The sequence below is a fragment of the Thunnus thynnus genome, chromosome 23, assembly GCF_963924715.1.
Source record: "Thunnus thynnus chromosome 23, fThuThy2.1, whole genome shotgun sequence".
NCBI lineage: Eukaryota > Metazoa > Chordata > Actinopteri > Scombriformes > Scombridae > Thunnus > Thunnus thynnus.
The window spans coordinates 12,355,554-12,368,797 of record NC_089539.1 but is presented as its reverse complement, the minus strand read 5'-3'; the positions used below and the strand labels follow the sequence as shown (position 1 = coordinate 12,368,797).

Genomic DNA, 13,244 nt, shown 5'->3' with positions numbered 1-13,244 from the left:
CTGTGTTGTTACACGCTTCACACGATCCTACAAGGACTCTCCACTGACATCACATGATCACATGAGGAGGTAGAGGAACACACACACACACACACATTGCAGGACAATGGCCTGCAGCACTGTTGGATAAACTGGTTTATGGACATGCATGCAAACACACACGTAAACACAAAAACTGCCAGAGGATTCCAAGGAAAACTTTGCTTAGCTTGTGTACACAAAGCCTGTGGTTAATCCTGTCTCCTGAGTGCAACTTTTTATCGTGTGATCACACCAGGAAGCGCTAATTGACAGGTCTAACTGATTCCAGATAGCGTTTTGAATCTGATGAGGCGAGTTACACCCTGACGTAGTTGTGGTCACACTGTGATTGGACGTTGGGGAAATGTGCGCAGCAGCATACTGGAGGCAAATTCTCCATAAATGAGTTGCTATATCAGCAAAGCTATTTGAGGGGAACTGTAGAGGTAACACAGAAGCCTAGAAAACGAGCTCCTGTCTGCAATGCTCATTCAGTACTAGAATATACCTGATGCAGGCCCTAAAACAACTACGCAGTAATCTTCAGTAACTATACAGTAGACTCTGTTCACAGCAGATATTAGTTAATCAACTTTGAAAAAGAAAGAGTTTCTTCTTTGGAAGAAATAAGGGAAAGAAACAAGAAGTAGACGTGGGTCTTGGGAGTTACTCGGGCACTGTCATCAGTGTTTACAAAACATTACGAATGATTTCCATGAAATCCACAGTTTTAAGGAAATCATTCTCATGAATACACACCAATTTTTCCACCTACAGCTAACAAATCAGTATGCAGTTCTGCAAGTTTGGTTGAACTACAGACTGCCAAGTGTGCTGGTTTATATGCATATTTTTTCCCCCACCTCTATCTGCAGCATGGCGATCTCTGCCTCCAGCTTTTTCTTGATGGGCACTTCCTTCTTCTTCAGGTCTATCTGTCTCCTCTCCTCGCTAATGGCCAACTGTAAGTCTTTCATCTCCTTCTCCAGGGTCTCCAGCGTCATGTTACCCTTCGTGATTGCTGCCTCCTGGATGTTCACCCTCTCATGGTAGTTGAATAACACTTCCTCGTGTTCCAGGAGCTGAATGCCACTGTAAGTGACACACACGGCAAGGCGCATATACACATTATTTGACATTAATAGTTAACTTGAACTAAGGCAACATTATGTAAGCTTCAAATTAGGAACATACAGGGAATTGCGACGCTGTATGGCTGTCTCGTGATTCTTGTTTATTTCCAGAAGTGCCTGCTCCTGCATGTTGTTCATTTGTGTGAGCTTCATCAACTCCAATTTGTTGTCTTCATACTCCTGACTGATCTGACGGTGCTTCCAAGCAGCCTACGAGATATGTTTTTAGACTTATAAGAAGACACAAATGAATGATGTAGGGATATGTTGGATGAAAAACAGTTAAATATAGATGCACAAACATGTATTTAAACCAACCAAACCATTCAAACCAACCACTTAAGCCTTAAGGCATATGTTTATTCTTTTAAATGGCTTTAGCCTTAAGATGTGACTTTTACAAGAGACAACACAAGAGTTCACAAACTGTGGTGAACTGTGTGTGGCTTGTCGTGTTATGAAACACACAAAGATAAATACAAGGCCTCAAAAACATTTAAGTACCCAGATAGAAACTTTTTTAGCTCACTGGAACCAGCTTAAACAAGTATCTCTGTTAAAATTTGGACCCCTGAGGCTTTCTCTGTAACATACTGGTTTTTTTGTAAACTGTTAACGTAAATGTGTTAGCTTATAGCAGACGAGATGGACCTTGGACATGTCGTTGTGTAGTTTGTCCCTTGTTTTGCAGCTGTTGGAGATCTTCATACGAGCCTTTGTGAGTGATCTGGAATGGGCACACACACAAAGAAGAAACTGCTAGAAGAGAAATATACTGACAGGTATGCTGATTTGGCACCACTGATACGTACTAACAAATGCACTGGTTGAGAAAAAGTATGAAGTTATTTGAAAAACTGAGCATCATCAACTTCACAAAGGCAGCATTTGTTGCAATGCTCTTAAAAGTATTTTGTTCTATGGATGTCTATGCCTTCTTTTTGGCATCAGGATGTATTATTTCATTGTACTAACATGTCATACACTCAACCTTCTTCCCACCGCACACATGCGCACACACCTGTCCTTGTTGATGACTATGCTGCGTTGGATCTCTGTCTCGTTTTCAAGGACCTTAACCTGCTCCATCAACTCCGTGACCGTGTGCGAGGAGATCTGCTTGAGCTTGACATACTTATTTTTTTCTTCCATGATCATGTCGCACAGTTTACAATACTGTAATATTCTGAAGGAAAAAGAAACACACTGATTAGCATAAACAAACTTGGTGCTCATTACAAAGTCTGGTTGCAATCAGAGCAGCTTTCTTTTCTACATTGTTTACATTTGTTTTAGAAAATGTGTCACCAAGAGTTTATTCAAATTATTATCATTCATGTAATACATTAGAGTTGTTAACAATGCTAGCTAAATATGAGATTTTTTTTTCATATTGCAATTACATGGTGAGAAGACACACAATAATGAACTACCGTCCCACCCTGTGGCTGCTTGACTAGATGAAGTTTTTTCGGGGCAGACTCCAGTGTGTGGTCGTGACCTAGCTGAATGTATTTTGAGAGCCTCCTGTCGTACTGGGTGGTACCAGATGCATTTGTCTAACTCGGAACACTGAAGTATGACCAATTAGTGAGATAAGGTTTTCTGCCCAGGCAACATGTGCAGATGTCTGAATTAATTGTGCTCCCAGCCATTACACACATCAGAGGAGCCAAACAAATAACCAGGGAATCAATTATCAGTTGTGAAACTGTTAACATCAATGTACTGTATACAGGCGTACAGCAATGTTAGCTTGGTAATTACTGCAGAGGATGATCTTATGAATTTCTACCAAATCAAAGACAGAATTTAATTTGCTTTACTTATTATACAGATACTTGTTGACATTGAATAATCTTAATATTAAACAAAGAGAAAGAAAAAGTAAGTAAAAGACAGAAAGATGGACAGGAGACAGGAAGATAGTGACAGAGGATGAGGTAATTATATTTTCCCTAACACTACCTATTAACAGCTTAGCAGCTTCTCTGTAACCGAAATCCTCTTTATCATGACACGCACCTTTGCTTTTCATGAAAGGAGGCTGACAATGAAAAGAGAGAAGAGAAAACAACAGTGACACCTGCGCTGCAGCACAGCGTTGAGCTTGTTGTGGTCCATGATGATCAGGGCTTTTTCTCGCAGTTCCTGCTGGATGTTTTGGTTCATTTGCTGCAGATAGGTTCACACAGGGAGAAACTACAGTATCATCACCTTTTTGCTGGTGTGTGTTTGTGTGTGTGTGTGTGTGTGTGAGTGCAACCTTTAAACATATTTGAGGGGACACGTTTTTCAGTATTAGCAGCTTCCCTTCCCTTTGATACTTTGCATAAATAAAAAAACAAAAGAAAAAAATATACATCCATAAAGTAGCAGTCAGTTTATACATTGGTGTTGATGTTTAGGAGTTTTCTGAAGTCATTAATTCATTTTGGAGCTGGATATTGATGACTTGGGTTTAAGTGTAGTCATTAGTGATATCATAACCTTTTCAAAAATGCAAGTTTATCTGATTTTAATGAAGTCCACAACCACTTATGAATGTCATGTCTGCCAAAGTTTGCCCCCCTTAGACTCTTTTTTTCCATTTGGCTGAACTAAAATTGCATGGTATTCTAAATATACAGTATTTTTTTCAAATCACACTGAAATGATCACTCACAGCAATACCGTTAGAGGCAATAAAGTCCTGACATTTACTCTCCATGAATTTGTGTTCTTGCTACTGTAACTACAAGAGTGCCCAAAATATAAAACTTCTTTAGTCCCTCTTTGATGTGTTGGCATATTTATGTGTGAAATATGCATGTCTGCATGTTATCAAATGCACCATTGAACACATCAAAACCTGGTGAAATTATATCTTTCCATACGTCCTTTTGCTGTTGTTTGCCTTAGTGTGTGTGTGTGTGTGTGTTGCACCTCAGCCCTGAGCAGCTCACGGTGCTTCTGGCCCCTCTCCTCAGCTTTGATCTGTGTCAGACATCTGAGGTTGTGGAGTTCTTCTCGGAGGCAGTTTGACTCCCTCAGCAGCTCCTGAATCATCTCATACTGCTGCTTCTTCTGGCTCTCCTCCTCAGTGACTGATAGCTAGGAGGGAACACATTTAGCAATGTTCTCAGTTGAAAAGTCTCCTGATTCCAGTTTGACTGATATTGATGTGCTATTGATTGTGTTACAAGGAAGATGGATAGAGGATGGATATTGAAACTACGGGGGCACAGCTCACAAGCTTTTCCCCCAAAAGATCATAAAGATCACAAAGGGAGAAATCTTATCTATAAAACTGACATTTATTTACACAAGATGCACACTTTGCAATCACAGTCTAAATTAAAATTAATTCACAAACTCCTTAAACATACTCTAGAGGGCTACGGCAGTAGACTGCATTGCATTTTGCAGGCGCTAATGATATTGTATCCACCCACGTTGTGCCCACACGTCCCCACCTGTTTTTCAAAGCTGACTTTGAGAGCGTCCACCTCTTTCTGAAGCTCCATCCTCCGCTGGATACTGGCCTCTCTTTTGGGAACGGCATCCAACTGGAAATACCAGGCAGAATGTCAAAAATCAAATTACCATTAGACTTTACATACTGAGAAAGGAAAGACCATGAGGATCCAGCACAAAGATCACCACAACTTCTTATTAAATTCAGTCAGTGCATAATCAATCCCACATCAAACATTGAATGCAAAATAATTAGTACTATATATCATAAATTTCTTCAGGCCTCTCTGCTCGCGGTTGGATCTTGTGACACTGAGAGTGTTCACCCAGACTAATAAAGAATGAATTCCTTTAGGCGGAGGATCGCCCCTCACTGCAGCGTTGCCAGGCTTTCTGCTCAGTGATAGAACTACGCTGCCACATATTTAAAAAATGTTAGTCACAAGAAGAAGAAGACTAAATCAATATATTTAAGATGTTTTAAAGACACGATGCAAGGCCACGTTTTTTTTACTTGAGCTACATGTATACATATATATATATATATATATGTATGTATGTAGCACTACACCAAATACCATCACTATTTCAAGTCCTTATTAGCTCTCATTCTGTGTTAAGTTCATAACAACATATTGTGTAAATAAAACTATCAATCACATCCTCTTTGAGATAAATTTTTGTGGTAAACTCATACACTGGTGAATCCTCATCTAAGCAGCCCTCACAGTCACATTCATTGTGAGTAATAGCTCATGTGAGAGTTATTAATGATTGGCAGTTTAATGGAAATGAATGAATCATTTCTTAGAGCTGCTTTGATTTCAATATTTCCTAAATGTGGGAAATCTCTAATGTGTCACAGTGATTTCCTTTCATACTGTTGTGTGCTTGTGAAATGTGCTGACACATTTCCCATGACTCACCTATGCGTCTTCTTCTTCTTCTTCCATCTGCTTTCTCTTTAAAAACTGCACACCAGTAAAATTACAGGACTTTTTATTTTTTTTTTTAAAAATGCTCCTGATGTAATGGCGATTATCGACTTCTCGATTACTGGCATGCTGACATTTACACTGAAAATGTTCCCACACCTGTTAAGCCTGGAATCTTTTCCGAACCAATCGCCAGTAGCAGTAAAAACATAATGTTGCAAACCACAAGGATTATATTTAATGTTTAACATTATGAGATTTGCCGGTAAAATCTGCATGTCTTCAGACACCCTACATGTAAAAAAAGTTTTTCACATAATTTGAGCAGATTTCCAGGAACTTAACAAAAGCTTCCAGATGCTAAAAAAATGCCGGATCACTCAAGAACACTCAAATTGCTTCAAATTTGAGCTGATGCTTTTTCTTTACGCATCAAAAGTAACATCACCATCACCTGTGCCTGTAACTCAACGTAGGTAGATTGCGTGTGTTGGAGCTGCTCGGCAGACATGGTCGACGCGTACTCCATCCTCTTGAGGGCTTGCATCTGCCTGAGGAAAAACACAGACACCTTTTGAAATGTGTATCATCATCATAAGGCTACACTTTTCTCAGGAAATGTATTTTCTCAAATTAGGCTCATTATACACAGATTCCTGTCAAATATTCATGTTTTCAACAGTAGAATGCAGCTAAAGAAATGATTTGAACTCTTGCTTGGGAAGTCTTTTGTTCAAATAAATAATAAAAGTGTTTAAAAAGTACTATGCACAGAGACTGAAGAGTGCGGCAACAAGTTGGCAAGAATGACATTTGGTAGTAATTAAGGTGTAAAACAATAAGCTCTTTTGCTGAATGTTTCTTGCCGCAATGTATATACTGTTTATTTTAGGTTTACAGTGCAAAACCTTCTCATGGACAGTGTGTAATAAAGTTTTATTGGTATGTGGGGACTCATTTAGTGGTGGGATGGATGCTCAGTTTGACATCATTCTGTACCTGTTTTTCTCCCTGAGCTGCAAAGATTGACTCTCATACAGGTACTTTCTGTCACACATGATGTTCTGCAGCTTCATTTCCAGGATACCCCTGGTGATGAAAAACACAGCGACATGAGTGAAAACAAAAAAAAGCCCAAAAGTTTATTTCATTAAATCACATTTGCCCTCACCAGTGTCTGTTTTTGACTGTGATTTTGTTAAGAGCATATACCTGATCCCCATGACTTCAACCTCCTCCTCCTTCTTGACCTCCTGCTCTTTCAGCAGCTGCCTGCACTCCCTCTGACCGGCCTCTACCCGGGCCCTGACACCCTCCAGCTCCTTCATCACCTCCTTCTTCTTTGATCCAAGGGAATGATTACGCTCTTCCACCTCCTTCACTTGCTGCTCTATTTCTGAAATCTCTGTGTTTATCATTTCCATCTTCTTCATTGCAGCTCTGATGTGTGTTTGTGGGGGGGAAAACAGAAGGAAGAGTGTCAGTATCTGTTTATTACTCCAGACTGGCACTGTCAAAGTGCATGTCTTATGAAATAACAGCATATGCATCAATCTTTTACATACATCCCCCCAGTACCCCTCAGCTTTGTGAATTTCAAGTTGCGTGGCTCATACAGTCAATTCCACTGCATCAGTTGCAACCCAAATGTTAATATGAAATAAACATAAAAGAGACTGCAGCCAGGCTGCACTTGAATGTGAAATGAATGATGGCTGATGCATGTGGTCGCAATTTCTATTAATTTAAAAAGGCTGGACATCTTCAAATCCTTGTGAATCATTTGAATGTTGAAACAAATAGTAGTCTGTTTTTTAGTTCCTCATTTGAACTAAAATACGCCTTGCCACAGAGTCGCAAACTCTACTGTACATCCAGAGGAGCGCAGAGATAATTTGCAGAAGTGAACAACAAGTATAAATCTGGAAAACGATGGTTCCTGCAGGAAACTGAATGAAAAAGATTGATCTTTTTCTTCAGATTTGCACAAATTCTATTTGTTTCATATCAGGTCTGACCTTAAGTTACACTAAGCAAAAACAAATCATAGCACATGCTGTTTCTGCTATGAAAACTACAGTATGTTAACTCAGTTCATCCATTACTTTCTTGTATTAGAGATCAAGATGAACCGGAGGAGACAGATTACAGAGGGATTTGAGCTAACCGACAGGAGGATTGTACAAATCAGGGAGTGAATTAATTTCCAAACTGTACTTCTGTTGTCTTTTCTTCTCAGTGTTGTCTCACTAAGGGACCTTAAGTAGCTCATTTTGGGCTTTTATCCCCAGTGTTTGGAACATTAACTTTCCTGCGCTTCTTAAATACAGATTGTTAAGGGGTTGAATGTACTTACTCCCTCTTAGAGCGTTTCCTTTCTATCTCCTTTGAAATCTGGTCAGGTATGCTGATGAGCCGTGCTTTCTCATCCTTGTAACACAGAAAGAGAGACAGAGACACACAAACATGTGAAAGAAAGCAGATGATTTGTTATTTTATTGATGGTGTGCTGTAAGCTGTGCTCACACACACACACACACACACACACACACACACACACACACACACACACACAGACCTCTCTGAGCTCTATGATCTTCTTCTTGTCTCCCAGCTCTTTCTGTTCCTTCAATAGCTGCATTTCATGGGTTTCCACATCTTCCATCAGACTTCTGTGCAGGGCATGAGTGCAAGATACACATTAAAGTACATTTGTGTTCTAAAAAAAAATGGGATTAGATTCAGCTGCAGTGCTTCTTATTAAAATGAGCCAGTTTAATAATTCTGAGGAATCACATAAATAAAGACAAAGCCATAAAGAGAGTATCAGTTTACAGGGCAATGCAAAAAAAAAAAAACTACATATGTGCTCCTTGTGCACCAACTGGATAATTGAAATTGAAATACCTGACTTCCACTTGTCTCTGAGCCACCTCTTTTCTCAGATCCTCATATTTGTCCTGCAGGGTCTTTGTTCTGCTCTCCAGCTCCTGGAGGATCAACCAGCAGTATGAATATTAGATCATATATCAAGAATATCGGGTCAATGATGAGAATTTAATTCAGCACAGGCTGCACAGCCAAAATACCATTTGTCCCCTCCCCCCCCTCTCTTTTCTTAGTATCTGATCCTAATTTTTCAGAGTTGGTTTCAACCTTTGCATTTCGGTTTTTATTTCTTGAAAGTTATGAACATATTTTTGTTCCAATCTGTCTGTATTGCTTGTGTCTGAGTGAGGTTTGCGTATTTCAGATTTTAAATCAGATTATTATGATGCTTGAGTCAAGTCCTTACGTTGTTTCAGTTTTAGGGGAATTTTACAGTTTTATAACAAGTTCTAGTTTGATTCCTGAAATTGAATCGTCATCACTCCTTACCATGAAACAAAGACTTGTTTGACACTAAAACATTGCTGGAAAAAATGTTGGATTACACTGAGATCATTTTACAAGCATGAATATGAACTTCAATTGCAACTGTTGTAAAGCAGCTGTCCTCAATTCAATTTCATAAATGTCATCTCCTTTAAAGCTAGTTTTTGTTTTTGTACCCTGTTAATCATGTCTGACAAGGCTGTATGTGTTTGTGTGTGACAGAGAGAGAAGAATGCAAACTCCTCCCGGCCGCCTTTGAATGACTCATTAGATTGAAGGCCCAATCCAATGAGACACATTGTTTCCATAACAATGGGAAAAGGACTTGTACAGAAAATGACCCTTTCATACATACACTCCATTACATTAACATAATCACTGGCTTGAACTGTTCTGTTAAATGCAGTAGCTTCTGTTAATACCTTCTTGTGTTTTGGTATTTGAATGTTATTTGACTGTTAACAAACAACAAGTACCACTTCTCTCTCTGTTGTAAATATTAAGTCTTGTTCATCCGTCTCCTAAGGTTGTGTGTTCTCATAAAGAAGTGGAAGTGAAATGTTTTTATCCACAAAGTACCTCTATAAATATTACTAAAATACTACACTGTGGAACTTAAGCAATTGCTGCAACTGGTTTACTGCAATAACGGCTCCCTACAGCGTATTTTGCTGATGTAAATTCACTTTTAATGATTACCTTTTATGTTACTCAACACAATGGCTCATGTGGGTCTACTAAATGATTTGGTTATGTTATAGCCACTGATAATTTAGCTTCATTTCTTCAAAATCACATTTTTTCCTGTTTGTTTGGTTTGTTGAATGTAACTAAATACTGACTCATGGACACTGTAGTTTTGGAAATGACATTAACCAGAGGTACAAAAGCAGAGTTGTAGCAAATTGTAGCAAATGGAATGTTTTGTAGCTGCAATCAGTAATAAATCCGTAGTTGCATAGTTGAGCCAAGAAGTATCCAAAATCCAAAAGTTCACTGATGCAAGCTGCTGGATTAATGAATCAAGTTCTACAAAGCACAAACTCTAACCTTCCCTTGCCATTAGCGGCACAGTCAACAGAATTTTAAGTTTGATAAGTGGATTATTGTTGATGCAATCCTCCTTGAGACAACTCTAACGTTGTTATGTGCATATTCTTGTTCCTCTAATCAGATTTTCAACACAATTTTTAGTGCTGACTTTTCATCAGCCACTTAAGTGTTCCATGTCTGTCCATGTGTTAGAAAAGCTCAAACTGAACTATATAATGTGGTGGTGCAGACTTCTGATTGAGTAAATAATAAAGTAATACAGTGCTGAAATTTCCTACAGTATTACAGAGTAATATAGTATTAAAATGACCCATAGCATTATAATACTGTAGACATCTCACAGCATCAAGTAGATACTGGGATTTTAGTGTGAATTGAAAATTCATATTTTTATTGTGTTTCCTTCTAAAGCAACTTGCAAAGATTCATGTATATTATTATTTATAAAATTGGTAGTTAACATCTCGCAATCTGATTGGTTGATAGGCATAGTATAATGAACATATACTACAGCTGTGACATTTAATGTACTTTTACAGTTCTATTTTTAATTATCACTCTATGGCTACAATTAAAATGTTGCCCGCCATCTGTAAGCAAGCAGGGACGACGCAGAGCTCCACCAACCACTGTCTCTGCAGCACCACGGCGCAAAAGCTTTCGGATGCCTTGTCAACGGGCACAAATGTGAGAGCTCTCTCCAGAACTATTGTTCACCGAAGCTCAGTGTCCAGAGAAGGTGGAGCAGCATCCTCGCCACACCAAGCAACGCCTCCCTTAACAAAGTTAGTAGGCCTAACTTAATTGCAAACACTTTGCAATGTGACCCAATGATGCTGGATGTTTTTCCATGGCTGTACAATTAATGGGAACATTCAAATTAATGTGAATAAATAAACTCTGGTTAGATTGCTGACTAGCTTGAACATTAGTTTAGCAGTTTACTAACGTTGCATAGCAACCACAGGCAGCAGGAACTACTTCCTTATAAATGACTCTTGTCATGTAATTGTTATTCAATAAAACTGTTTTTTATTGGATTGTGTCTATAATTTCTGTATTGTAATATCTGGTAACTGTTATATAAAAGCAATATCTCACGACTAGCCGTGGTATATTGTGATTATATCACAGCGAAGGGGGTTGTCGGCCCTCCACACAATACTCCTCCCACGGCTAGTCGTGAGATATAACTTATATATAGTGTGGGCACTACTACAGTATATGTAATTCTTTGAGTTGGAGTGGGAGTAGACATTCATACAGGAATCAAGTATGCTACCAACAGCTGCCCACTGACCAGACATATTTGGCTCTGAGAGTCTGAGTGTAGATTTTTATGATGTATTTTTTACCAAGTTTAAATAATATATTTACTTCCTTTGTTGTGTATTTCTATAATGTGAAAGTGAAGATGTTTTAATGCTATCAGTAACCTTTGTGGATGATTGCCAGCCACTATTGACTAACTTGATTTTCCTGCTTAAACAAAGGTTAAAAACCCCTCTCTCTATCTGACACAAGGATTAAAACTTGTTCTTCTGAATGGGAGACTGTTATATAAAATGTTTTAGCTTCACATTTCTTAACATGGTTCTATCCGCCAAGTGCAAGTCTTCATATTGAGGGATTAAACCTGGATGGAGGCTTAAAGTGAAACTCATATTTATCCTCTCTGAAAACCATTGTTGCAGTTGTAATCCACGTCCCCGAGACTAGACCGGAAAGGTGCAATGATGAACTTACAGCAGGTTTCGGCTGAATCTCATTTTCTCTCTCCAGACACCGCTTCTCTTCCCAGAGACTGCATCGGGGTGAGGTAAGGTGAGGAGAGGAGAGGAAGTGTGAATGAAATGTGAAAAAGAAAACCGAACTAATGAAGTTATGAAGAGAAAAAAAACAACATGTTTCAGTTCCTTGTTCGACAGAATCAGGAATGCATTCAGCGGAACGTCCTTTTAGGTGTTTAAAAATACATTGATGTGAACTTTCCTGTGAACCAAACTCTTGTTAAATGGTATAAATTCTTCTTACTGTAACAAAAAAACATTGAAAAGCCAAGGATGAAGAACCCTTATTATTTAAAAGTTCGAATGAAAAAAAAAAAAGGTATGAAACCTTATTAGTAAGTGAATTAAAAAACCTATATGCTCCTCATACATAAACACAGAAAATCACCCCAACACAGTATAAATGTGCATTTAAAAGCATAATTTCTATGAATTTTTCATCTCCCTGCGGCAGGCGCTTTTTAAACAGTCGTTTGCATGAAATAATTCCAAGTCAACTCCATCATTGTGAAAAACCTTACAATAGCAGATGTACAGTGTACAGCTGCACGTTTCACAAAGTAAATGATATTTATCTTCCTGACAAGTTGATGTATCGGATATTAACGGATATATTTAAACTGCATGAATGCTAAAGTATGTGAGTCGGGGGGGGGGAGCTGAATTTCCGTGTATCTGTTTGGCTGAAGATAAAGGACGCAAAGATATTTTTAAAAAAAACACATTTGCATGGCGAGCATCTGCTTGTCATATGCGGACTGTCAGCCATTTGGACAAAGGGAGAGGCGAAAGGGGGGCGGAAAAAAAAGAACAGAAGTCAGGAAGAGGGGGAGATATTTAAGCTGGAGGAGATGAAAGAGAAGAGGGAGAAACAGAGATGATGAAAGGACAAGAGAGCTCACTACTGTCACAAATAATATGCACACTCACCGTCTAATACTGTCTATTCCTGCATCCTGGGAGAATGCTCTGTAAGTGGTTTTCATTTAATATTTCAATTACTGCTAGGCCTCCAACTCCCTGCCTCAGCGTGTGTGCTCTGCACTAAAAAAAAAAAACACTGTATCCTACAGATCATATCGTTGCGGTACAGTCGTGAGCTTATGTGCAGTGAGTGGTTTAATATTGCTGAAGCAATCCAGGGTCAAATGTAATTCAGAGGAGATATTAAAAAAAGAGATCTGTTTAAAGGACTAAACTGTTGAGTAAATAGGGAGTATGAGGAATATTCGACTTTCTAGAAATGATCCTTGGGCATAGAGTTAAAGCTAAATAATTCTCCTCTCATTTGGACCTTTAAAACTCTTCTTCTTCATATTCATTTCCCATTTTTCACCCCGAAACTTCATTTACACTTTAGAACCAGTCACCAGATTAGCTCCTCGTATGCTTCCGCCTTTCATAGTTCTTAAGTAATCAGAGTTCATGCTCTTTTCAGACCCTCTCAAAATTTTCATCACGCACTCTCTCCCTCTTCCGCC

General features: G+C 38.7%; 1 protein-coding gene across 2 annotated transcripts in view; it reads right to left on the bottom strand.

Annotated features, from left to right (window-relative positions):
- ccdc146 (coiled-coil domain containing 146) overlaps positions 1–13,244 on the bottom strand; it is a 48,681-nt gene that overhangs the window by 15,097 nt on the left and 20,340 nt on the right. For both annotated transcript variants that reach the window (XM_067582405.1, XM_067582406.1), the window contains exons 5-18: positions 11,720–11,777; positions 8,453–8,535; positions 8,124–8,217; positions 7,902–7,975; positions 6,758–6,985; positions 6,545–6,634; positions 6,000–6,096; positions 4,610–4,702; positions 4,080–4,247; positions 3,241–3,329; positions 2,176–2,340; positions 1,806–1,881; positions 1,216–1,364; positions 885–1,113 (exon numbers count right to left, since the gene is read on the bottom strand). In XM_067582405.1, coding sequence (XP_067438506.1) covers positions 885–1,113; positions 1,216–1,364; positions 1,806–1,881; positions 2,176–2,340; positions 3,241–3,329; positions 4,080–4,247; positions 4,610–4,702; positions 6,000–6,096; positions 6,545–6,634; positions 6,758–6,985; positions 7,902–7,975; positions 8,124–8,217; positions 8,453–8,535; positions 11,720–11,777 — 1,693 coding nt within the window. The remainder of the gene's footprint in view (positions 1–884; positions 1,114–1,215; positions 1,365–1,805; positions 1,882–2,175; positions 2,341–3,240; positions 3,330–4,079; positions 4,248–4,609; positions 4,703–5,999; positions 6,097–6,544; positions 6,635–6,757; positions 6,986–7,901; positions 7,976–8,123; positions 8,218–8,452; positions 8,536–11,719; positions 11,778–13,244) is intronic.